The sequence below is a fragment of the Geosmithia morbida genome, assembly GCF_012550715.1.
Source record: "Geosmithia morbida isolate 1262 chromosome Unknown scaffold_4, whole genome shotgun sequence".
In the NCBI taxonomy this organism is placed as follows: domain Eukaryota; kingdom Fungi; phylum Ascomycota; class Sordariomycetes; order Hypocreales; family Bionectriaceae; genus Geosmithia; species Geosmithia morbida.
Window position 1 is genome coordinate 369,287 of NW_023336191.1, and position 25,687 is coordinate 394,973.

The 25,687-nt window shown below is 55.4% G+C and overlaps 8 protein-coding genes across 8 annotated transcripts; 4 read left to right on the plus strand and 4 right to left on the minus strand.

Moving 5' to 3' along the window:
- Window positions 1–139: 139 nt before the first annotated feature.
- Window positions 140–3,595, plus strand: GMORB2_5602 (DNA mismatch repair protein MSH3; the record flags this gene model as incomplete). The annotated part of the gene is made up of 2 exons (XM_035467572.1): window positions 140–929; window positions 1,020–3,595. 2 exons carry the CDS (start codon window positions 140–142, stop codon window positions 3,593–3,595), a joined length of 3,366 nt encoding a protein of 1,121 aa, XP_035322538.1.
- Window positions 3,596–4,283: 688 nt separating this feature from the next.
- GMORB2_5603 (uncharacterized protein) lies at window positions 4,284–6,092 on the minus strand (the record flags this gene model as incomplete). The annotated part of the gene is made up of 5 exons (XM_035467573.1): window positions 4,284–4,843; window positions 4,906–5,063; window positions 5,227–5,453; window positions 5,508–5,874; window positions 6,067–6,092. The coding sequence occupies 5 exons, from the start codon at window positions 6,090–6,092 to the stop codon at window positions 4,284–4,286; spliced, it is 1,338 nt and encodes a 445-aa protein (XP_035322539.1).
- Window positions 6,093–7,788: 1,696 nt separating this feature from the next.
- Window positions 7,789–8,840, minus strand: GMORB2_5604 (geranylgeranyl transferase type-2 subunit beta; the record flags this gene model as incomplete). Its single annotated transcript, XM_035467574.1, has 2 exons — window positions 7,789–8,405; window positions 8,483–8,840. The coding sequence occupies 2 exons, from the start codon at window positions 8,838–8,840 to the stop codon at window positions 7,789–7,791; spliced, it is 975 nt and encodes a 324-aa protein (XP_035322540.1).
- A 3,310-nt stretch (window positions 8,841–12,150) lies between these two features.
- On the plus strand, window positions 12,151–14,635 carry GMORB2_5605 (RhoGAP; the record flags this gene model as incomplete). Its single annotated transcript, XM_035467575.1, has 3 exons — window positions 12,151–12,679; window positions 12,849–14,469; window positions 14,542–14,635. 3 exons carry the CDS (start codon window positions 12,151–12,153, stop codon window positions 14,633–14,635), a joined length of 2,244 nt encoding a protein of 747 aa, XP_035322541.1.
- A 1,105-nt stretch (window positions 14,636–15,740) lies between these two features.
- GMORB2_5606 (regulator of ribosome biosynthesis) lies at window positions 15,741–16,795 on the minus strand (the record flags this gene model as incomplete). Its single annotated transcript, XM_035467576.1, has 2 exons — window positions 15,741–16,243; window positions 16,753–16,795. The coding sequence occupies 2 exons, from the start codon at window positions 16,793–16,795 to the stop codon at window positions 15,741–15,743; spliced, it is 546 nt and encodes a 181-aa protein (XP_035322542.1).
- Window positions 16,796–16,847: 52 nt separating this feature from the next.
- GMORB2_5607 (small subunit ribosomal protein S29) lies at window positions 16,848–18,291 on the plus strand (the record flags this gene model as incomplete). The annotated part of the gene is made up of 2 exons (XM_035467577.1): window positions 16,848–17,400; window positions 17,507–18,291. The coding sequence occupies 2 exons, from the start codon at window positions 16,848–16,850 to the stop codon at window positions 18,289–18,291; spliced, it is 1,338 nt and encodes a 445-aa protein (XP_035322543.1).
- A 313-nt stretch (window positions 18,292–18,604) lies between these two features.
- GMORB2_5608 (mini-chromosome maintenance complex protein 7) lies at window positions 18,605–21,285 on the minus strand (the record flags this gene model as incomplete). Its single annotated transcript, XM_035467578.1, has 5 exons — window positions 18,605–18,688; window positions 18,745–20,656; window positions 20,725–20,849; window positions 20,908–21,167; window positions 21,237–21,285. 5 exons carry the CDS (start codon window positions 21,283–21,285, stop codon window positions 18,605–18,607), a joined length of 2,430 nt encoding a protein of 809 aa, XP_035322544.1.
- Window positions 21,286–21,873: 588 nt separating this feature from the next.
- Window positions 21,874–25,615, plus strand: GMORB2_5609 (peroxin-1; the record flags this gene model as incomplete). Its single annotated transcript, XM_035467579.1, has 2 exons — window positions 21,874–21,990; window positions 22,064–25,615. The coding sequence occupies 2 exons, from the start codon at window positions 21,874–21,876 to the stop codon at window positions 25,613–25,615; spliced, it is 3,669 nt and encodes a 1,222-aa protein (XP_035322545.1).
- Between the last annotated feature and the right edge of the window lie 72 nt (window positions 25,616–25,687).

Here is a 25,687-nt window from a genome sequence, read left to right on the forward strand (position 1 = left end):
CCACTCAACGCGTCTCCTCCGCGACGCGAACCGACCCTGAAATGCTGAACGTCATGGAGGACGAACCAGATAGAGGAGACCCTGAACAGCGCAACGTGATTTCCCTGCAACCCCATCCACGACAGCAATCGCGCCAAAGATGGCACCGCAATCAGCAAAAAAGCAGAGCTCCCTGACATCATTCTTCACCCCCAAAACCGTCAATGGTCTAGCCGCCGCTTTCCAGAAGCAGCAGCAAGCTGAATCCCAGTCGTCGCCACAGCAGCAGCCCCCGTCGTCCCCATCCGAAGCGATACCAACGCGCCATCGAAAACGCCCACTCGAAAGCCGTGGTGACGGCGACAGAGTAGGCAACGAGGGCAACTCCGACGGGAACGATAAAGAGAACTCTACGAAGACCCCCGCCAAGCGGGCCAAGCAGCAGAAGCTCGAAGAGGCGCAGAAGCCCGAAACTCTGACCACCGCGAGCACGGTATCCTCCAAGCCCGTGGCCGAACGGTACGGGTACGATCCGTCGTCGAGCACGCGTAGCCAGAGACAGCAGGATGATGGTGAAGACGAGACCGCGCGGAATGAGGAGCTCCACCGCAGATTCGTCAAGAAGCTGGGACATCCGGATGCCATGGCCTCGCGCAGGGGCCGAGATGCATCCACCGTGGTCGTCGAGGAGGATGCCGACGGCGAGAACGATGACGAAGAGGAAGTTACGGCTGTGCCGTCAAAGTCTTCCAAGAAGAAGGGGCCTGCGGGAAAGTCGGCCAAGTTGACGCCCATGGAGCTGCAATTCCTTGACATCAAGAGGAAGCACATGGACACGGTCCTCATCATGGAGGTTGGCTACAAGTTCAAGTTCCTGGGTGAGGACGCACGCATCGCTGCCAAGGAACTGAGCATTGTCTGTATACCGGGCAAAATGCGTTACGACGAACGTGGGTCCTGCTTCTTCTTCTTTCTGTCCTTGCTCTGCAAATGAGCCGCATGTACCGGGGTTGCTGACACTGCCACGTCTCTTTCCACAGATCCCTCCGAGGCTCATCTAGATCGCTTCGCTTCGGCTAGTATTCCCGTCCATCGCCTGTCAGTCCATGCCAAGAGGTTGGTGGCTGCCGGACACAAGGTGGGCGTTGTGCGACAGGTTGAGACGGCAGCCCTCAAGAAGGCAGGCGACAACCGCAACGCCCCCTTTGTTCGCAAGCTCACCAACCTGTATACCAAGGGCACGTACATTGACGAGGTGGGCGAGCTTGACCAGCAGGCCAGTGCCGGATCACCCTCGGGCGGCTACCTGCTCTGCATGACCGAGACGAAACCCAAGGGTTCCGGGACGGATGAGACCGTCGAAGTGGGCATCCTGGCCGTGCAGCCCGCCACTGGTGATATCATCTACGACACCTTCCAAGATGGTTTCATGCGCAGCGAGGTCGAGACTCGGCTGCTGCACATCTCGCCCTGCGAGTTCCTCATCGTCGGTGAGCTTACCAGAGGCACAGATAAGCTGGTCCAGCACCTGTCAGGCAGCAGCACGAACGTCTTTGGCGACAAAAGCCGCGTCGAGCGCGTGCCACGTGGTGACACCATGGCCGCCGAGGCCTACTCCCACGTCACACAGTTCTATGCCGACAAGGTAAAGGAAGCCAGCGGGAAGGATGATACGGCCAGCGCCCTCCTGGACAAGGTCCTCAAGCTCCCCGAGCCCGTCACCGTCTGCCTGTCCGCCATGATCAACCATCTCACTGAGTACGGGCTCGAGCACATCTTTGACCTGACAAAGTACTTCCAGAGCTTCAGCACCCGCTCGCATATGCTTGTCAATGGTACTACGCTCGAGAGCCTCGAGGTTTACCGTAACTCGACCGACTCTTCCGAAAAGGGCAGCCTCTTCTGGGCCCTCGACAAGACTCTTACCCACTTCGGCCGCCGCCTGCTGCGCAAATGGGTCGGCCGTCCGCTCCTGAATAGGGAACACCTTGAGGCTAGGCTCGCCGCCGTCGAGGAGCTCTTGCAGAAGCAGTCGACGGCTCCCGTCGACCAGCTGGAGAGGCTGCTGGCCAATACCAAAGTTGACCTGGAGCGCAGCCTGATCCGCATCTACTATGGCAAATGTACCCGCCCAGAGCTGGTATCCGTTCTACAGACCCTGCAGAGGATCGCAAGACAGTACCCCTCAACGACATCCGACAACTCGCCGCCGCCGCCGTTCGATGCAGCCCCGCTCCGGGAGGCAGTGGCTGCGCTGCCGCGGATCCTTGACACGGTCGTGTCGTACCTGGAGAAGATCAACTTCGACGCCGCCCGCAAGGATGACCGCTACGGCTTCTTCAGGGAAGACTACCAGACCGAGGACATGGAGGACCACCAGATGAGCATCGCCCATGTCGAGCACGAGCTGGATACCCACCGCGCCGATGCGGCCGAGAAGCTCAAGGTCAAGACGGTCGAGTACGTCACCGTGGCGGGTATCGAGTACCTGATCGAGGTGCCCAACGCCAACATCAAGAGTGTGCCCGCGTCGTGGGCCAAGATCTCGGGGACGAAGAAGCTCTCACGCTTTCACACCCCCGAGGTCATGAGGCTGACGGCCGAGCGCGACCAACACCGCGAGGCCCTGGCCGCCGCCTGCGACAGAGCCTTCAAGGACCTCCTGGCCACCATCGCCGCCGACTATCAGCCTTTGCGCGACGCTGTCTCGTCCCTCGCCACGCTTGACTGTCTCTTGTCGCTGTCCAAGGTAGCTGCCCAGCCGGGCTACACGAGACCAACGCTGCTCGATGACGACGATGACGAGTCATCGTCTGGCCCTCGCATCTCCATCGCCAACGGCCGCCACCCCATGGCCGAGCACACCATCGACACAGGCTACATACCCTTCACCACATCCCTCGCCCACCCGGAGCCTCTCGCCCACCTCATCACAGGACCCAACATGGGTGGCAAGTCGTCCTTTGTCCGTGCCGTCGCCCTCATCGTCCTCCTTGCCCAGGTCGGCTCCTTCGTCCCCGCCGACTCCCTCAGCCTGACGCTCTGCGATGCTATTCACACGCGCACGGGTGCTCGCGACAACCTCTTTGCGGGCGAGTCCACCTTCATGGTCGAGGTCTCGGAGACGGCCCGCATCCTCGCTTCGGCCACTCCTCGCAGCCTCGTTATCCTCGACGAGCTCGGCCGTGGCACCAGCACTCACGATGGCGCCGCCATCGCCCACGCCGTCCTCCACCACGTCGTCACCCATACCCGCTGCCTCACTCTCTTCATCACCCACTACCAGAACCTTGCCCCCGTTGCCGACGGCCTCAATGGCGTCACAAATCTTCATATGAAGTTCAACGCTCAGACTGGCGACGACGGCCACGAGGAAATCACCTTCCTTTACGAGGTCGCCGAGGGCGTGGCCCATCGCTCATATGGACTCAATGTTGCTAGGCTCGCTCATATCCCCACCAAGATTCTCGACATCGCTGCCGAAAAGTCGAGTCAGATGGAGCATGACATGAGGTGCCGAAGACTCAGGGGCGTCTCGCAGTACTTATCCCATGCTTTTGAGGACCCAAATTCGGACTACCTGGATCATTTGATATCTAGTATCGAGCAATTGTAACATGCCGTCAGGAAATCTAGATGTACCGCTCGCCATGGGCTGTTGGGATAGAAGCAAGTGTATTTTCTTTGTTTTGTAGCGTGGACTGGCTATTAGTATATCATAATCAGACATTAAATCTGAAGGACCACATTCTTCTGCCCGAAATGACTGTCCCGCCCATGCCCGTAGTCCAACCTTGACTCCCGTGACCCTAGTGTCTTCTATCTGATAATATATCATCCAGCCTCCTCGCCTGATCCATGTGACAACCCAATAAGCTATGATATATATAGCGCCAACTCCAGGACAAAAAGAAAACTTGCTTGAAATCTCGCTGAATCAACCAAGAATCCCAGCTCCGCGTAAGATAAGGCATGTCGAAATAGTAGTCGAGACGGCGGGAAAACGGCATTGATAATCAATACCACCCCGGAAGACTTGCAAATATGCGAAACTCAAAAGCAGTTTTCGCATGTCAGTAGTAGTTTGAGATCAAAGACATGTGGTACTCACTCTGTGCCATTTGCTCCATCACTGTGAAATTCCAAGGAAGAAGAAAAAAGTTGGACGAAAAATAAAAACACACCGGTGATTGATGTGCCTTTCTATAGCCGTGAGTCGAGTATACGAGTGGTGTTGGCTGTGATATGTGCCCAACTATGGTCCGCGGTTTAGTCTCGATCTTTCCAGGGCATGGCGAGCTACACTACAGAGCGAAAGTCTCTGGGTTTGGGTCTTTGTGAGATGCAGGGTTATTCTCGCAGTGCTGCGGAGGCCAGAAGGAATGTGAGCTGAAGTTGGGGCTCCTTTCCCCCAATGTTGTGTGTCTCTCCGCAGTGCTGCATGCCTTGGGTTCCGTCTTGACTTTATACAATGGACGGTCTCTTGGCTGTGCATCATATATCATGGGGAAGCCGCAGTCAAAGCTTCTATTAGCCTGGGAGATTCCTGGAGGCGAAACTGGTTGATGATACGCTGCCGGGTTGTAGGAGTTGGACCAAGACCTGCCATGGGAAAGAAGCGGATTGCTGCTCGTATTAGCCAGGTCGAAGAAAAGGCTCGAGTTCAACTCCCCCAGGGAGACTTCGTTGATCTCACGGGTGTATTCGTTTCGCCTTGGGGGTGCTTGGTGGCTGACAGGTGGTTGGTAGTGAACATGTTCAACGTCCTCGGTGGGGATGAATCCCGATGCGTCAGGCTGGATGCTGTGTGGGAAAAAATTGGCATCGTCAATCTCATAGCCTGTATCGATCTCCGGATATGGACCTATATAAAGAGTTAGAACCAACAAGTGAATTTGGAGGGAAGATTTGTTAACCGAAGCTTACCTAGCGAAGAATTGCTGCTATGCCCGAAAAACGAGGGTACTGCGAGGCTTCCGGGCTCATCTCTTTCCGGGAGAGTCCCAAGAGGTATCCCGTCGGACACATGGGTAGGCGTAGACAGAGCTGAATGGGATATTGGGTTCAGTGTGTAGGTAGGATACCTAGAGCGACTGTCAGCAATCGTATCATGCAAGTAGACTGACGACCGTATGAAGCAGCTCACTTTTTGTCGCTATCGTCGACACTCCCCGCAAAACCTCCGTTTTCAAGATATCCTAGGTAATGTCAACATTTTTGGTACTTTCTTGAACATTCCCTCGTTACTTGCCGTCTTCTTGTTCACCGCCGCGGAGATCGCTGTTTGCTGACCGGGGCGTCTTCGAGGGTGCCTTTTGCTCCTGTCCTCTCCGAGTGTCCTTCTTCTCAGATTTGACTGTTGACCAGGAACGACCTTTCGGTCTTTTCTCCTTTGTCTCGCGAGGAACATTGCCGGAGATTTCAGCCAGGGGCTGTGGCTTCTTGCGCTTCTGCCGGGCGCTCTTCCTAGGAGACTACTGTGCTGTCAGTTTCAGTAAAGCTATAAACGTGAAGAATCGTATACTAACCTGGTCTTCTTCAGATACGGATAACTCCTCATCGTATACACACTTAACGCGCTCAACAACCAGCTGAGGGCTCATGATGACCTGGTTTGGCTCTATTCTCTCAGAGGCCTTCCTCATTTTCTCAACGACCCATTTTGGCTTTCGTTGGTTCCGGGTTCGCCTCACATCATCGGTTGCGAGGTCTAATTTCCCCATGCCAGGCCATACCTGACCCTTCAGAGCCATAGAGTCGTTTGATGCAAGGGACTCTTCCACAATGTCCGAATTGTTCTCCGAAACTATGGAACCTCGGAAGGGGGGAACGTCAGGGAGATAGTCGTCTGAGCCTGGCTTCGCGGAGGTGCTGTTTCCCGTTCGTCCGCGCACCCTTTTTGTCTATTATTACTAGAGTCAGATATTCCCCTAACCCTTGTGAACGGGAATATTGGAGAACAATGGGAAGCACACCTCAGTGGTAGATCCTGAAGAGACCCGTGACCGTTTGCCTCCCCTTGGCGTTTTTATCTGCTTGGATTTCATCCTGCCGATGAGCAGTGACTCAATGTCATGCTCTTTGTACCACCCCTCGTATTCTTGGAGATTCATGAATGCTATGGGATCACCCCGGGCTTTGAGCTTCGTTTGAGTCTCATGGTGCAGATGACCCTTGGATGCGATGTGGGTGAGGAGGTGCGAAACATCGGAGAATTGAGGCGTGTCCGGGCAGACACTACAAGAGAGCGGTATTTGCCTGGGGACGGCGTCAGGTATACTGGCTGTATTCCCAAAAAGTGGCATGAAAGCCATCTTCTGAGCAGGATGTCAGCTATCTGGTGCGCGGAAGAGGAAAGTGTGTTGATGGCCGTGGGTAGGCAATGTGACTTGTATAGGCGGTTTGGTGGAGAGCGGCCGAGCAGTAACCAAGTTTATTCTTCACCTGAAGAAAAGAAACACGAGTGATGAAAGCATCGAGGGAGCGAGAGCAGGCAGAGTCTTTCCGTGTTATGAAGCACGACGGGGAGAGGTAGCAAAGAAGCGGCGTATGGCACAAGAGCAGTCTGGTAGAGACGAAAAGGCGAGGTGCAGAGCAGATTATCACAGAGACAAGCTGAAGGGCCGTTGGGGTAAAAGGAAAGAAGCTCGAGTAGAATATCTGACCGAGGTGAAGGAAAGAGTGATCAGGAGGCTTGTGCTGCAGGAAAGGCGGAAAGGCAAGAAGGCAACGGGCAGGACGAACGTGTGGTCAAGTATATTACCTAGGAATAAGCAGGACTGTCTGATCCAAGGATCACAGCAGACTGTCTTCTTCTCCAAGAAGGAAGCCGGCCGTCACTTCTGGAGATTTTGAAGATAACGAGTGGTGAGATGGATTGATCGAGCCTCCATGCCTCAAGCCACCCTCACGAGGAACCCCTAAGGACGGCCGGAGTGGAAATTCGAGGGAGCCTTGAGGAGAGAAGGGTCAGAGGATGAGATGGAAGGAGGAGGGAAGCACAAGCCTCACAGAGGACTTGAGAGGAAAGGACTTCTCTAGGAGCCCTAAGCCTTGGCTCCTTCACAGCTTAGGGAAGGCCCCCCCAGACTACCTGCCCGGACACTTTCTCCATGGAACCCAGCGTGCCTTCCTCCCAAGCTCTCGGGGCAAACCTCGGGTCATTGCACTGCCAATATGCCTGTTTCTTGTCTGTCCTCTCACATCTTTATTCTCTTCGAAACTAGGTTGTTGACTTCGTCTTCGTGGGCAGCCATGCTGGATCTCTGGTGCACCATACACGTTATAGCCTATGTATTTTGGTCTTTTGTGTATAAAGGACACTGGAGACATATCACAAGGAGACGAGGATGCATTTGTATTGTTTGATTTCCATTATGCCGAGGCCACATCACGTTATTGCCATGGCCAACTGAAGCAGGTATTGGTAGGTAGCTACTGTGTCCGAGCCCGTGTGCCCGAGATGAAAAGGGAAATCCGGCCATTGGCATCGTCCACTACGAAACACCATCAGACAAGTATCCATTTTACCAGGAAGGGAGGCTCGCCGGTGCGCCTAACCCTGGTACTGTCATGCGGGAATGACTGTACATGTGCGGGCTGTTTGGAGGGGAAAAAGCCATAGGGAAGCGGCAATACCCCAGAGTTAAGCTGTGCCGCGTCTTGATCTCCTCTCGCCTTGTATCCCGGCTAACACAGCGCATATTGTTGAGCGGGTTATTAGATTGCGAGAGGGCGGCCCTTTTGGTCGCAGCCCAGGGGGTGCTGATTCCAAGCATGATGGGCCAGGTCCAGGTCGAGAGAATGGGTTCAGTTGACATAGCGTTGGACAACCTCCTTGGGCATGCAGTAGACAGGGTCTACACTGTCCAGCCCTGGGTACCCGAGGAGGCTCAGACCAGCAATGCCAAAGCAGGTGTGCCACACATCTACCGTGTTTTCCGGCCTGTCCGAAATGCCACCCCTTTCAGGATCTTGACACTGGAGGATGAAGCGAATCAAGCCATCGCGGTCGATCCAGTGATCTCGGCCGATGATGACCAGGCTACTCAGAACCCACCAGCTGTAGCAGACGTCCTCCCGTTTCTCGGGCCGGCCGTTGAGGCCGCCACACGGAAGCTGCCTCTCGCTCAACCACTGGCCCAACTTTTCTACGTTGACGAGATCGAGGCGGCCAGCGATAGCAAAGGTGGCAACGCATGTGAAGATCTGGCCCGAATGAGACTCTGCACCGGGCCGGTTGCCGTATCCGCCGTCAGAATTGGCACATGAGGCAATGTATTGGACAGCCTTGTCGACGTCGGCTATAGATAGGAGGCCAAGTAGTGAGAGTGCGTTCAGAGCTCCATAGAGGAAGCGAGTGTCGTCCTCGCCCCATTCATCGCCGTAAAAAATACCGGTCTCGCGGTTCTGAAGGTCGGCAATGACTGAAGTTCCTCATATCAACCGCATTAGATGGGGGACAAGCAGCGCGCGCAGTTTTTTTTTCCATGGGATCTCGTACACTTGCCAACCAGGGCCTTGCCCTTACCCCTCGCCTCGAGGTCGCCAAAGCCGTCAACCATGGCGAGTATCTGCACAGCACTTACTGTGGACAGCATGTGGGCGTCGTGGCCCGGGGCAGCACCGAAGCCTCCATTATCATGCTGGCACGACAGAACAAAGTCAATCGTCTCTTCCCGGGGAAGAGCGTCGGGTCGCCGTAGCAGGTGGAGGGCCGTCAATCCCCAGTACACGCCGTTCAGGCGCAGGTGCTCGGTCAGCCAGTATTCTAGCTGATCCCTTCTGGTGTCCAGACCCTGCACATATCTTACATGTGCATCGGCCACGAGCTCGAGCTGTTGGGTAGCAGACTGGGCCATGACTGACGAAGCGCGTTGGAGGGGTCCGCACAGTTTAGAGGAGGGGTTGATGAACGCGCACTGACAAGGCAGGTAATAGGAGGACCCAGGCCTGTAATTTGCTTATGTAACCATTACGTGCCCTTCGGGTTGGGGTTGGGGTTTGGCGCCCTGTCATTGAACCTCTTCTAGGGAGTGTTACATATAATATTACTACTCCGTACTTACTACAGATACATTGTCTTCGTCGTGTGCGTGGATGGAGCACGTGTTTAATGCTAGAAGTGTCTGCCTGTTCTGTCGGTCATGAAAATCTGTAAGTGGTGTGCACAGTCGATGGAAAATAAAACAAGTGATAAAGGGATACGAGTATGTTCCACCCTTGCCTTGTAACTCTATGAAATCCACTGTTTTGGTGTAATATCTTGATTTTTACCGCCAGGTCACTGTACGAGTATGGTGTATTGTAAGTCTGCGGCAGGTTTGTCGGGTGGCGACGTCATGTCGGAACCGACGGCGATGACGAGTATTATGTGCTAGTTCAGGGGGTAGTAGTAAGTAGCAATACAGCGTGATACGGGTAGAGCAGACGGGTTATTATCACCTGCAGCAGAATCACTCCCGTACTCTGTACAGATTAGTACGACTAGCACTTAGATGTATATTAGTAGCGATATTACTAGCTGTCAACCTGTAGGTGAATAGCAGGAGTACGTACACTTTTTTATATTGGCCTACTGCCAACATATATTACCAGCATTCACTGAGTAGCCGTCGTTTTCGATGGACCATGAGTGATCACGGGCCACAGGAGTGAAGTCTCAGCCTCGAGGTATGACGACGGGCGGGCTTGTGCCGGACTTTCGGGGTTCTCCCTACCTATGTTTTCTCACCAAATCTCCAACGGATCCTTCAGCCAGGAGCAGATGGGCCGGACAGGCAGAAGGGGTCAACAACACCGATAGACTTGCTACTGCCAACATGAGCGTCGGCACGACCGTGTGCGCACACGTACACATGCGTGGATGGCAAAATGCTGCACGCATGCTCGACGCTCGTACACGCCGGCACCCTCAAACTCTAGGTCGCCTCATCAGGACCCCTCGGGGTTTTCCTCAGGGCCTCCCTGATTGGGGGATGGTGGGGGATCCGTAATGGGACAGGTGCGGGCGGGCGCCATTGGCTAGACCCACGACTCTGCCCCTGGCGCCGTTGCTCGTTTCAGAACGGCGCAGAGGAACGGTATATCACATATACGGAGTAATACTCGTAGTGAGAGTGACTGAAGTGTACGGGTACGAGAAGTGCGCGGGAGAAGGCATTCGTACTTGTAGTGTATGAGTGTCTGCTAGACTCTAGCGCTAGCATACAAGTGATATCATCAGCAGTGCTGCAATAGTACCACATGTAATCTGTACTGCTAGCATGTAATTTTCACAGACCCCGTGCAGGGTTTGATTATCGGCACCTAGTATTATTATTATTCCTCTGAGATAGTGAGAGCGGTGGGGTGATGGCAAGTCATGATGGCAGCGGAGCGTGATATTAGCTCGATGCTAGCCATGATTCGGCCAACTAGCGACTACTACGGGCTACTCGTATGGCAAACTGAGGCCCTTGCACGTACCATCATATGTATGGAAGGAGAGAGGGGGGCAAAAAAGAGTTTGAAGATGCTTTATGCTAGTAGCAACTTGAAAATTCCCCGTAGCGTTGAAAAGTCTCCGTGATCATGGTAGGTAGGGGCTGAGGGGCTCTATGAGCAGTGATATATGTACGTGGTCTGCGAGTGAGGTGGCGTTCAAGAGTGGTATTAGAACTGGAGCAAGGAGTGATAGAGCACGGAGTGATGGTAGCTGCACCTCGCGCGTCCTCCAACTTGACGGTTTGCTGGCCGATGTTGCGGTGTACGATTTTGACAGGGGAGATTTCCTAAACTCGTATCATCGCCAATACCTCTACTACATGTAATACTATCACGACGCATGTACAGATTACACAGCGTGCAGAAGACCATTGTGACATTGTCGTGGCCACCAGCAGGCATCATGGCTGTTGTCTCTTATTCCTGATGATTTCTGCGTCATTGTCATTCCTGTGCTTCATACTCGTGGGCCCCCCCCCCCCTCCCCCAGAACTCCTCAATTCCATCATTTCCATGTTCCTTTCAACGTTCCCCTCGGGCTCCTCCCCAGCAATTAATACCGCTCTCTATTTAGTAGTATTACTCCGTAATTAATCCTCTGCGTAGTAATACCGGACCGGACTGGACTGGACTGGACTGGACTGGACTGACCCTCCATGCTTCCGTATCTGCTCTTCTCTGTTTGCCGATCCGACGCTAGCAATGTGAGAGCCCCTCCCTCCTGTCACCCATTCTTGTCTTCTCTCTCCCTCACGAGTCCCTTCTTTTTTTTTTTTTTGCTCCGTATTATTAACTCGTACTCGGTACTCCCTGTACACACTTGTTCAACATCCCATGAGATTAGCATCAGAGATCCGGCAAAGCAGGCACCACCACACTAACGACGAACGCCTATACTCGTACAAGCCTCACGAAGAGAGTGGCTCGTATTGCAGTCCCTAGCTTGCATCTGTTCTTCTTTCTTCTTCTCCTCCTCTTCTTTGTCCCCTCTAGCTTCCCACCCCCCCACATATACCCTCTCTCTCTCTCTCTCTCTTTCTGTGTGTGTGTGTGTGTGTGCGTGTCTTTCCCTCTGTCTCTTCCTTTGCGCCCCTTAACCCAAGGCTCAATCTCTCTACAAGACAGACTAACCCTCCTCCAAACACTGATAGCGTCGTGAGGGAATGCCGAAGAGATTAATTTCCCACCACATCAGAGTGACCGGACCTTGGACGGACCTTGGAGTGCGTCGGCCAGGTTGAACGGATAATTGCGAATATCGATAGCGAGTATCATTTGCCCTCTCGTCCTATCTCTGCTACAGTTCCTGCGGCAGACACTGTCTCTACTACGACATACTCGTACAATTCTGTGCCTTGGCGCTATTTTCAACTTTTTTTAGCACTATTATTATCCCCGGCCTCCCCCCCCCCCCCTCCTTCTCACACTCACTGCTCTCCTTGGTCCCCACCGATCAATCTGTGGTCCCCCCCAACCACACACGCAAACGCATTCTGTTTCTCAACCACGCCTCCCTTTTCGGTTTCTTCCATCCGGGGCATTCCCTGACACGGTTCCAGGCCCTGATATATATACAATATATCTCTATATACTATATATACTTTATCCCACGGGTGGCGGGCGAACCCTCTATTAAATTTATTGTTTTTGCAAGTACGAACATCATTATTACACCGGTCTCAGACGATGGGACGCAAGAAGCCGGCTCCCCAGCCGCTCACGTTGCAGGCCTCAGCCACTTCTCCTACGGCAGCCGTGCGTAGCGGCGACAACAGCAGCAGCACCGGCCCTGAAAACATGGCTTCTGCAGCAACTTCTCTATCCGCCGCAGACTCCTCCAGATCGCCCGTATCTGCAACGGTCCCCCGCTCATCTCCCTTTACCTCCAAGTTCTCTTCCCAAAACAGACGTCCTCAGACGGCACGCCCAGGCGGCGAATCCTCGTCTTCTCACTCCTTTGCCGACCAGCAACAGCCGCAGCAGCAGCAGCCGCAGCAGCAGCAGCAGCAGCAGCAACAACTCTCCGCCCAGTTCGAGACCACGACCGTGTCGACCCGTTACGAGCCTGTCCCTGCGTCCTCGTCTCAGCCAGACGCCAGCAGACCTAGGACCGGACGCTTCCATTTCAGCAAACCATCAAAGACCTCCAATCAGTTGACGGGCCATTCTCACAAGCAATCGGAACCCTTGGTCCCGCTCAGAGCGCAAATCCAAGGTACGTTTACCACATTGGAAACAATGCGCATTGTCATTTCGTCGCCCCCTTTCCCCACAACCCCTTCAAACACGCTGCTTCGGATTGGTGCCACCTGTCGGATTTCGAAATCACTCTGCCTCGTATGCTGATCCTCTCTTCCTTCCTCCCTTCCACCCTCCGTCTACAGGCAATCCCAACCAGATCGACGCTGCCCCGACGCCCGTCAAGTCTTCGAACCCCCTGAGGCTCAGGTCATCACGATCCGAACTGTCCCTTCTGTCTACCGGTGATCGCGAATCCAACAATACCAGCCTGGCCCCCCTCAGCAGAAAGAACAAGCCAAAGTCGTTTGGGCTCCTTGCAAGAAACAAGTCGGTGCGTGATAGGGAGATTAGCAGCCCAACCGAGCTGCGCGATCCGATGCCAGGCCTCGCCCCTCAACCGACCGCACTGCAACCCATGAAGGACGCCAGCTCACCCGCCTTGAAGACCGCATCAGCCGCCAATGAGCGCTCATTCCGAGATATGATGGATTCGTCCTCGCAGCGCAACAAATCCGAGGACCGCGCACCCAAAAACGCCAACAACGCCGACAGCACCAACAGCAGGGAAGGCACTTCGTCCAGCAGCCGCGAAAACAGCAGTAACCGCCATCAGCACCATCACCATCACCGCGACAAGGACGCTCGGGAAAACAAGACCCCCAACCTCCCGCCCGTGTCGAGAGAGAATGGAAGCTTTCTCAGTGGCCTTAGGAGCTCGTCGACCAAGGCGGCAGGAATGATTGGCAGCCGCTTCTTCGGTAGGGGCCTCCGCAGCGCTCACGCATCCGACCGCGAGTCGTTAGACGACGAGCACTATGTCATCAAGGTGCTCAACCTGCCCCTCGCCGAGCAGGCCCGCAAGACACGCATCTCGAAGCGCCTGGAGGATTCGAGAGACAAGACGGAGTTCTGGATGCCCTCGTTCCCCTGGAGGGCTATCGACTATCTCAACTACAAAGGTTGCGAGATCGAAGGCCTCTACCGTGTGCCGGGAAGTGGCCCACAGATTAAGAAGTGGCAGCGGAGGTTTGACGAAGGTGAGATGAGCCTGCTCGGGGCTCTGGGCCCTGCCGACTCTGGTGCGTGGAGTGTGCAGCAACTGACGCGAATTCATCTACTTGCAGATCTTGACGTGGACCTGTTTGAGCAGGACGACCTATACGACATCAACATCATCGGATCCATGCTCAAGGCCTGGCTGCGTGAGCTGCCGGACGAGCTGTTCCCCAAGGCGGCCCAGGAGCGCATCTCTCGGGAGTGCGCCGGTTCCGAGGAGGTGCCCCAGATGCTCATCGACGAGCTGTCTAACCTCTCCCCTTTCCAGTACTACCTCTTATTCGCAATCACGTGCCACCTGAGTCTACTTCTAGCCCACTCAGACAAGAACAAGATGGACTTTAGGAACCTGTGCATCTGCTTTCAGCCGTGCATGAAGATTGATGTCTTCTGCTTCAAGTTCCTGGTCTGCGACTGGAGAGACTGCTGGAAGGGCTGCAAGAATGAGAGCGCCTTCATTGAGGAGGAGTACGCCCTTCTCGACCAGCCACCACCCCCAGGCCTGGGCCTGGCCGCAGTACAGGAGCCCACCTTCAACGAACAGAAGCCACCGGAGCAGAGACAGCAGCAGAGACCCCCCAAGACACCACCGTCCGACGGCGACGATGACGCCGAAAGCAGCGTCAGCAGCAAGAACTCGACTTCGAGCGACCGCAGTACGGGGGCAAGCGCTTGGAAGACGCCGAAGACACAAGCATCGCTGAACAGGTCAGTACTCCATCCCCGACGAGGCTTGACCTCATCACCAGTTCCCCGGAGCCCTGACTGACCGATTTCTAGCGACCGAGAAATTACGACCACCCCGAAACTGACCAAGACGGCCGCCCTTCGACGACTGTCACCCATCGAACCGTTGTCGCCTCTCGGATTCTAGAGCGTCCTTTCTCGACCACCATTATCAAACATTCTCGACCCGGGGGAACGAGCAAACCGCAATGCAATCACCCATCGCCGACATATATATCTTTATCACCGAACTCGCACGCTCACTGGAAGAGAAGAAACATATACCCCTACTGTAGAACACGTTGTTTTCTCGAGTAATTTCTTGCTTTGCTGAAACAGCCTCTTGAGCGTTACTGCCGAGTTCACGACATAATGCCTCTCACGACACCCATTCTCCGCGCATTGCTTATCGTTCCACTCACCCTCTCCTTTTGCGACTTCGTCACCCCCTCGGATGATATCATCCACCGCCCTCGAATGCGGGGGCACCAAACCTCCTCTTGACACTCGATGCTTGCATCGCCTCATCATTCCGATAACAAACACAGCCTCTTGTCTTTCCTTGTTGTCCGGCCTTATACCCTTCCTTTCTTTGAGAGCCTACCATTTAGTTTCTGTCTTTATTTTCCCTCTTTCATTATTCTTATTTTTTTTTATCTTTGCGTTTTCGCCTCAGTCTTGTGCTTTCATGTCTTTTGGAAGGGGGCATTCACATCATTTATCTCTAAACTTTTCTCCATGTTTTCGAATACGAGACAAATCAATGGCAAGCTCTGTTTTTCCTGGTATGCGAATCTTTCTCTTTTTCCTATCTTGTATTCGATTCGGCCATATTTGTTGCATTTGCAGGGTTTGCAAAGAAAAAAAAAGCCGGGCGTATTGCATTTTGATATGATGGAGGGGTCTAACTGGAAAGGAGGCGAGTAGTAATATTCATTTTCCTTTTGATTCAGACGGGTTGAAAAAAAAGAAGGGATTCTTACAATATGTTTGCACTTGCGTGATATAGAATCATTGGTGCTATTTGACAGAATTCAGAATACATTGTATATCATTCCCTACTTCATGTAGACCGTCATTTGAAAGAAGAAAGTAAGATAGGAAAGGAAAAGGAAGAAGAAAAGAAGAGCTAGAGAACAAGAGAAAAAAACGCCATGACCGATGCTTTTCTTATTGTAGGGAAAAAACAATCCTCCCGAAAAGGAACCCCCCCCCAAACCCGAAAGTCAACATATTTTCCCCCGTCGTTTCGTCTATTTCTTCCCATCCATGGCCTGCCTGGCATTCTTCTTCATCTTCCTCTCGTTGCGCCTGAGGTTTTCCTTGCGCTCCCTTCTGGAGTCGCGGTGGACCGAGGTGCCCGCCTTGCGCTCCCTCTCGGCCTTCATGTCGATCTCGACGATGGGGTCGTCCTGGCCCTTCTTGTTGAGGCCGCCGTAGCCCCACTTGCGCTTCCACTCGCCCGACTGGTCGTCGAAGGCGAGGTTGCGGCGCTGCTCGCGCGTCTTGGGCTTGATGCCCTTCTTGGCCGCGAACCTCTCCCACTTGGTGGGCGGCTTGGCCTCGGGCACCGGCTTCTCGCGGGGGATGCGGGTCGTGGGCTCCGGGAGGGAGATGAGAACCCCGTCCTTGGTCGTTGCCAGAGGGCACGCCGTCAGCAGCTGGTTGATCAGGGCCTGGGCGCCGTCGCGGGCGATCTCGGCCAGGGACTGCTCCGGCGCGGAGGGGTCGATGACGGCCGGGTTGGCGTCCTCGGCTACCAGGTTGCCCAGGTCGAAGGTGTAGGGCGTGGGCTTGTCGACTGCCACGGGCAGCTTGGCCTTGGTTTCAATGGCCTCCATTGTAAGTGCGTGTATGTGCGTATGTGTGCGTATGTGTGCGTGTGTTTGTGTGTGTATGTTTTGTTATTTGGTGAATGTGTTATGTTTAAGATGTATGGAGCAGTACCAGTAGTATTTAGACGTAAAAAATTATATATATTTTTTTCCTTTTCTGCCGCCATTTTTTTCTCTTATGATAATCGATAAGCAACCTTAGATAGCTTATAATATAATACTGCTGTCAGCGTGCCCGGGTCTGGATTTTTTCCGGGGCTGTTGGTACCGTTACATAATCACCCAGGTACTAGCTTGAGATTTTCCTTGCCAGGGACGCACCTTCCTGCTCCCAATGCGGCGATAGACGACAATAAACGTGGGGAAAAAAACAAAAAGAAGCGAAGTCTCAACGTCCCCGGAAAGAAAAAGACAATTCAAGCCATGGCACCGGGAACCTCATCAATGCGGTCGCTGGTGCGGCCCAGCACCATGGCTCGACGGGTGCAGCAACACATGGGCGGCACGACAGCAATACCACCGATGATGGTGACGGCAGCGGCAGCAGGGGCGGCAGCGGCAGCAGCCCCCTTCTCGACGACGATGGGCCTCCTGGCCAAGGACAGCAAGAACGCGCCTGCAAAGAAGGTGCAGGTCCCCAAGAAGAACAACCAGATCAAGGCGGCGTCGTCGGCCAAGAAGCCCAACCCGGGCGAGCGCAAGGCGTCGCGGAAGCGCATCCAGCTCAGCAACAACAACGCGCTCGAGGTGGCCGGGCTCGGTACGCTCGAGGCCGGCACCATGACTGACCCCGCCAACGCCGGCAAGATGTTCGCCGTGCCCGACCATATCCAGGACAGGCTGCGAACGCTCGAGGCCTTCAAGCCCACCCAGGCCTGGTCCTTGTTCCGCAGGCCCCACGTACTCCTGCGCAGCGAGGTCGTCGACCTCGTGAGCCGCCTGCAGGCCTCGGCTGCCGATAAGAAGGCCCAGCGTCTGGTGCTCACAGGTGCGAAGCTTTCGGGTAAGAGCATTGCTCTTCTCCAGGCCATGACGTACGGTCTCCTGAATGACTGGGTTGTCATCAACATTCCCGAGGGTACGTCTCCCTTTTCTCCACCTCCTATCATTACATCACCCTTTGCGCTTCTGTTGTGTATAAAAAAATCGAAACTAACTTCTTCTACTCACTTCCCCCTTTCCAGGTCAGGACCTCACCAACGGCAACACCGAGTACTCCCCCATCGCCGACTCCGGCGAGCCGATGCAGTTCGCCCAGCCGACATACACGCTCAAGCTCCTGACGAGCATCTACAACGCCAATAGGGAGCAGCTGGACAAGCTCCGCCAGGAGAAGGATTGGACGAGCACGACGAACCAGAAGCAGGCGGGCGGCACGCTGTCGGAGCTGATCCTGAGCGCCAAGGAAGCCGACTGGGCGTGGCCCACCTTCAGCGCCCTTTGGACCGAGCTGACGCTTCCCGGTCGCCCACCCGTTCTCCTGACGCTCGACGGCCTGTCCCACATCAGCAAGGTGACTGAGTACCGCGACCCGTCCTTCAACCGCGTCCACGCCCACGACCTGACCCTGGTGGGCGCCTTCGTCGACGCCCTGTCAGGCAAGACGGCCATGCCCAACGGCGGCGCCGTCATTGCCGCCACCTCTGGCAACAACGCCCATCGCCACCCCTCGCAGGAGCTCGTCCTGTCTCAGCTCGAGGCCGGCCAGGCCGGCCGCGAAGTGCCCCTCCCCGAGCCCTACAAGAAGGGCTACGACGACCGCGTCTACGACTCCCTCAAGAACTCCACCGTCCTCCGCCTCGACGGCGTCACAAAGGAGGACGCCCGCGCCCTCATGGAGTACTGGGGTGCCAGCGGCCTGCTGCGTGCCCGCATCGACCAACGCACCGTCTGGGAGAAGTGGGCCCTCGGAGGTCACGGCCTCGTCGGCGAGATGGAGAGGGCATCTCTCCTGACTGTACGAGTCTGACAAGACAAAAAGAAAAGCATAACCCCCCAGTGTAGACTCATCCTCCCCATCTTGTATCATATATTGTCATCTGTACTCAGAAAAAAAAACAAGTCAAACTTTTGTAACCCTTTTTTTTGTTAAACCATATATAGACAGAAATGATATCGTTTCTGCTGAAAAATCATGGGTATGCATCCTTCGTCCATTGCTTGGACGGAGATGGATAGAAAAAAAACTGGTTGAGCTGTACGCCTTTTCTGTCATAGACCTATAAACGCCATCCCATTGAATATCATCAAATAACAATGGCCAAATCCAGCAATCACCTCCCTTAGAAATCCATGTCGTCCTCTCCGTCATCATTATCAGCCGTAACAAACACCAACCTTGATCCGTTTCCAGCTGTTTGCCACACCTGCATAGATTGTTAGTGGCACGGTTGTTGTGCAGTTGGAGAGCCTGTAAACTTACGTCCAGAGTGGTGTACTCTTCCAGCGCGGTGAGCCACTGGTCCTCGGTGAATCCTTTGGCAATGACACGCTCCTTGACCTTGCGCATGCTCAGCTCCACGCCGAGGCCATCGTCGTCGCCGGCAGCATCCTCGGCCCTGCAGGCACCCGAGTCGGACAGGCCCTTGACGAGGTTGTAGATCCTGCTGCTGGCGTTGAGACGGCGACCTCCCGTTCCCAGGTCAGCGTTGAGGCTCTCGATGCTAGCCTCGATAAGACGAAGCGCTTCGTCGACATCGTCCTGCACTACCTCGTTGCTGAAACGGAGACGTGCCAGGGCCTGAGATAGACGCACAACACCGAGGAGCGTACGCGGTGTCGTGTGGGTGAACTGCTTGCCCTTCTTCTCCGCACGCTGCTGCTGCTCCCTCATGCGGACGTATGTCTTGATCATATACTCGGACACGGACTCAGGCACGACGGGGCGGTAGGTACGAGCCTGGGCGATGTAAGACCTCACCTCGTGGGGGGAAAAGGTGACAGTCTCAGGGTGGCGGTTGTTCATGTGCACATAGGCGACGTGCTTGGCCAGCTGCTCATCGGTCTCGCGGGTAGGCGTGTCGAGGAGAAGGAAGAGAATATCAAAACGAGACAGGAGTGCCGCGGGGAGGTTGATATTCTCCACCGGCGAGATGCGCGGGTTGTATCGTCCGTAGATGGGGTTGGCGGCAGCCAGGATCGACGTGCGGGCGTTGAGCGTCGTCGAGATGCCAGCTTTGGAGATGGAGATGGTCTGCTGCTCCATGACTTCGTGAATGGCGGTACGATCATTGTCGTCCATCTTGTCGAATTCATCGATGCAGCAGATGCCGTTATCTGCCAGGACGAGAGCACCGCCCTCAAGGACCATCTCGTCGGTGACGGGGTCACGCATGACGGCAGCCGTGAGACCGACACCACTGCTACCACGGCCAGACGTGTAGACTCCACGAGGTGCCACCTTGGAGATGTACTTGAGAAGCTGGGACTTGGCCACACCGGGATCACCCATCATACAGATGTTGATATCACCACGGATCTTCATACCGTCCTTGACCTCCTTATTGACACCGCCAATAAGGAGAAGCAGGAGGGCCTTCTTGACGTCCAAGTGACCAAAGATTTCGGGGGCAATCGACTTGGCAAGCATCTCATACACCTGTCCAGATTGGCGGTACTGCTCAATTCTGCGTACTAGCCTGGAATCGACGATCATTTCACTGTATGCCTTCTTGTGCTGCACAATGTGGTGAGCCTCGAGGTAGGTGTCGGTCAGCAAGCCGGCCTTCATAGCCTTGAAGCCGGTGTACGGGGTCGGGAGGAAGATGCCCGAGATGTCGACAACGTCGCCCGGGTTGATCTGGCGGACTATGCTGCCATAGCAGAGGACAGTCATGCTTCGGGGGATCTGGCCGATAGGGACCTGTTCGGCCAGCTCCTGGACCTTGATCTCCTGGAAGGGCAAGAATTTGGACGCTCTGACTGAGTGGGTCAGCTGTCCACGAGCCTGGTTTGTTGCGCAATCGGCAGAGGGGCAGGCCGTCAAGGGGCCGAATTGCTTGTCCGTGACCGGCTGGAAGATTTCGCAGCCGCAGCGGTCGCACGAGTATGCATTGACCTGGACGACGGGCTTGACATCTGACACACGCGTGGCAATAGCACGCATGGTGATGAGGTGCCCGAGGTGGTCACCACGAACCTGCCGAACGGCCAGGGTCTTCGCAGGCGCATCGATAGAGCCGGTGCGGGGCTTGAAAAGGAGGGTGTAGCGGCGAGTGAGCTCTGCGGGGAACTGATCGGTTTCGGCGGAAGGGTCGTCTTCCTGCTCCTCGGACCACTGCCGATTCCGCTCCAGTCGTCGCGCGTTGAGGATATCGAGAACATCGTCCTTGAACCTGTGCTTTCAAGAAGCGGTCAGGGAAAGCCGTGAAGGGGGGGGGGGGGGGGCAAACATGTTGCTTACGTGACGTCTGAATCCGGCTGCGGCATAGCCTTGTCGACAGCTCTCGACATAATCTCAACATAGTGCTTCGTGTTCATCTCAATTGAGTCGACAAGCCGCAAGCCGTCATCCTGATCTTTCTCCCACTGCAAGAGTGTCAGCACAATACTGGTTAGTGTTGCGGTGTAGGTGTGCAGTGCATACGGAAACCAAGTCATCCAGCTCAATGGTAATCTCGTGCGTCTGGCGGTTGGCCAGCTTTTGTAGCTGAACCAAATACTTGTGCTCAGGCACGCGCTTCTGCTGCCTCTGCTGCTGGTGGCGGCCGGTAACCTGCTCGTCATCGTCCATAAAATCGTACTCGTCGCTGAGCTCATCCTCGTTGATGGTGACATCCCCAAGCGCTGTGGTGATAGTCTGCTCGGGGGATGTCTTGTAATTTTTCAAAAAACTCTCGAGCGCATCTGAAAACAACGAAGTAAAGATGTCAGCGTTGTCGCAAAGCAGAGGATCACGTAGTCAAAGCAACATACTCTGCTGCGACTCGTAGTTCACGGGCGCCTTGAACTCGCGAAGCGCCATTTTGGTGCCTTATTATCAGTGAAGTCGTCGCTGCTGAGTTCGATGGTCCAGCGAAAGGTGGATGGATGATGCCCATGGAGGAGAAGGGGCGTGGAGGGGAAGGAAGTATGGGACGGGGTTTATGGACGGTTGATGGCAAAAACGATGCCGGGCGCAAATTCGTGGGCTGGGAGCCGCCATCCCGTTGCAGGGGGGTGTGGAGGAGGACGAAGGGTGGATCACGGAAAGCGCGCGTCTTTTCGCGTCGCGTTCTCACCTGAGCCACAGAGAAATCCATTTAACGTGCATAAGTACATAAACCGAAGTACCGTGTGGCTCAATCTCGGATTGTGGGGGAGCCGGTTGGGTGGTGTGTGGCTTGCCGCTTGATACGTAAATCAGCACGTGTAGCTTACGTAGGTACCAAAAACCTCGGTTCTGGAGGGGACACCAAAACTGGGGAATAGGATTCCAATCGGCTTCGGTCCTGATTAAGTTCTGGGGGGCTTGTGACGAACAACATTGCCTCTTGTGTTTTTGCGTTGCTTGACAGGCAGACTTTCTCTGAATCCTATCCATGCAGTCAAATGCAAGACGCAATTTCGCTTCATGGCACCAAGGAAGAACGCGCAGTCCACTGCGGCTGAGGTGTCGCTCGTACACCTCAAGAACTGTCTTGTCAACCTCCCGCCGAATCTAGTGTCTCTGCTAGTCAACGTCAACACGGTATGCATACGTCCGTTCCACTTCTTTTCCCCCATGGGTGCTCAAGTGCTGACTTGATGCTTCCTATACATAGCCTGCGCAGAATGTCGTTGTCGAGCTCAGCTTCCGGGCCACTGGCGGCGCGCAAGCTGGGTCCCAGCAACGCTCCGTCTTTGTAGGATGGACCGGCATGCCGAGCAAACGAAAAGCCGCCGCGCCTGTGGGACGGGATGGGATCAATGGAGCAAGGGGCTCGTCACGGGATCAGGATTCTCCGCTGGTTGAGATGGACGCGACATTGGCGGTATCGCTGGGTCTGCTCGACGGTCAGCGGGTCATGGCTACTGTCCACGTCGACCCGCCCTTGGCGCACACCATCAACATCGAGCCCTTGACTCCAGAAGACTGGGAGATTATCGAACTCCACGCGACATTCCTCGAGCTTAACTTGCAATCGCAGGTGCGCGCGCTACCGAACCCAACACACGCCTCGGACGGAATACCGATACCCCCGCACACACTTACACTCCACTTGTCGCCGACATCAACAGCAAACATCAAGGTGGTGTCGCTCGACCCTGCGCCAGCGGCTGACGTTCCCTTTGTCAAGCTGTCTCCCAATGCGGAAGTCATCGTGGCGCCAAAGGTACGAGCCAAGAGCCACGAAGGCATGGGTGATCACCGCAGCGTCGCTAGCACCTCCAAGTCACGTCGTAGCGGCGGTAGCACTGTTCGAAGGAGGGGGGCTCGGGAAGAGAGCAAGCCTGCCTTGTTTTTCCGCGGAGTGGACCGCTCCGTATTGGCTGAGTGGTTCGATGTGGATGCTCCTGTGCAAGACACGAGTGTGTGGATTGATAGTGACATCGTACGCTCGGGTGCTCTCAAGGACGTCAACTATGTTGTTGTGGATATCATGAGGCCTGCCGGCCTGCAAAAGGCGCAACCTGAGGACGAAGCTGCTGCTGCTGCCACGCCGACGTCATCCAAGATTGTGGCACATCTGAGACCGTGGGAGGAACCGCCCAACGGCCAGACGATAGCACTGTCCTCGGCGCTCTGCGCAGCTGTCGGATGCTCAGGCTTGGTTGGAGGTGTCGTCAAGATTCAGCCCGCCCCCCAACAGCTCACCACAGCGCAGGTGCAGCAAATAATGGTGTATCCCTTCGCCGCGACGTTGCAGGGCCAGGGCGGCCTCAAGTTCGGGGGCGAATCCAAGGCGGAGAAAGAAGAGTCTGTCAAGCAACTCAAGAATATCTACTCGGGGTCGTCCGCCGCAGCTCCAGGCTTGCTTCAGGGCCCACTCACGGATGGTGCTATTCTTGGCGTCTTTGATGGGTTGGAAGCACCCACCGGCTGGGAGGGCGGCCTCGTCAAGTTCGTCTACGGATCAGACTTTTCCACGCAGGACGTGAGCAAAGACACAGTCCACTGGCTGCTCGGCCTTGACAGCAAAACCCCCATAGAATTCCAGCAACCTGTGCCGAGGCCGCCCTCTATCAAAACGGATACGGAACTACACGACCTGCAGCCGTCACACGACTCCATTCTTGTGGGCATCGACTCACTCTTGAGCAGCGTCCAGAAGCAACTCTCACACATGTCATCCCTGCTCCTTACGGGTGGCATGGGGTCTGGAAAAACGTCTGTGGCCAAGTACGTCGCGCAGAGGCTGCGGGAGGACGGACTATTCTATACTGTCTACTTCCCTTGCCGCAAGCTGGTGACGGACGAAACTCGAATATCGACTATCAAAGACACGCTAAACCATATTTTCATGTCTGCAAGCTGGGGCGCCAGATTAGGTGGCAAGGCCATTGTCGTCCTCGACGACATGGATAAGCTGTGCCCGGTGGAGACGGAGTTGCAGGTCGGCAATGACAATGGGAGGAGCCGGCAGGTCAGTGAGACAATCTGCTCCGTAGTGAGGCAGTACTGCACAGCCGAGAAGGGCGTTGTGCTCCTTGGAACGGCGGAGGGCAAGGATTCTCTCAACAACGTCGTCGTTGGCGGACATGTGGTACGGGACTTTATCGAGCTCGCAGCACCTGATAAAGAGGTGCGGCGCCGGATCATGGAGTCGATTGTCATGAAGGACGCTGCCCGGGCAGTTGATGATGACGCATACTTCTACCGCCCCGGTACCAGCGAAGGCAGCCGTCCAACCACGGCCGATGGTAGCAGCGGTGCGGGTGCTAACAGCGGCGCTTGGATGGGTGGCAGCGAAGCCAGCTTCGATGCTTCACCCAGGAAGAAGAATGGAGGTTTTCTCCTGGAGGATGATGTCGATTTTCTCGACATTGCAGGGACCACAGACGGCTACATGCCGGGCGACTTGGCTGTGTATGTGTCGCGGGCCAGGAATGAGGCCATCATTCGCTCGCTTGACTCTGACCGAGCCGACTCGAGCGACCGTCCAGTGCCCCTGGGACGAGCCGACTTTGACAAGGCGCTCCAGGGCTTCACGCCGGCTTCCCTGCGCAACGTGTCACTGCAGAGCTCGACGACGACGTTCAAGTCCATCGGAGGTCTGAAGGAGACGCGCAAGGTGCTCCTCGAGACACTGCAGTACCCGACCAAGTACGCCCCCATCTTCGCGCAGTGCCCTCTACGACTACGATCCGGTCTCCTACTCTACGGCTATCCCGGCTGCGGAAAGACGCTCCTTGCGAGCGCCGTGGCGGGCGAGTGCGGGCTCAACTTCATAAGCGTCAAGGGTCCCGAGATCCTCAACAAGTACATCGGTGCGTCGGAGAAGAGCGTGCGTGACCTATTTGACCGGGCGCAGGCGGCCAAGCCGTGCGTTCTCTTCTTTGACGAGTTCGACTCGATCGCTCCCAAGCGAGGCCACGATTCGACAGGTGTGACGGACCGCGTGGTCAACCAGCTCCTCACGCAGATGGACGGTGCCGAGGGTCTCTCGGGTGTCTATGTGCTGGCAGCCACTTCACGCCCTGACCTCATTGACCCTGCGCTTCTGCGTCCCGGTCGTCTTGACAAGTCTCTGCTATGCGACTTGCCCTCAGCGGAGGACAGGCTTGATATCCTCCAGGCTCTTCTTCAGAAGGTCAGGCTGGACGGCGACGTCGGCGATGTGCTTGCCGACGTGGCTCAGCGCACAGAGGGCTACTCCGGCGCGGACATCCAGGCTCTCGTGTCCAACTCACAGCTCGAGGCCATACATGACGCCATTGACAACAAGACGCCAGCCGCTGCCAACAACAATACCACGAAACGTTCGACCGCCGCTTCTGGGAGACCGGCGTCGTCGTCGTCCAATTTCGTACAATTCCACTATGGGGCCAACACAGCTACCGACCTTGTGGCACCCAAGAGCAAGGCTGCCTCGGCCGTGGAAAGGGCAGCCATCATATCCAAACTCGAAGGCATGAAGCTAGCCCGTCGCAGGGCCAGGGAACCCACCAACCCTGACGTCGGCGGCGGTAACAAGGGAGCGGTCGACAGCAAAGAGGTGGTCGTGCGCCCCGAGCACATCGAGAGGGCTCTCAGCTCGACTAGGGCGAGCATCAGTCGTGACGAGCTCACAAGGCTCCGCAGGATCTACCACGAGTTCGTCGTAGGGCGAAGCGGGCAGCTGAAGGACGGGCAGGGCAGCATGGAGATTGGAGGACGTAGTAGTCTGATGTAGACGTTGATTGTATAGCCGGATATCATACCATGGCGTGTAAGTCGGGAACGGGTTTTTCTGTTTTGGCTTCAT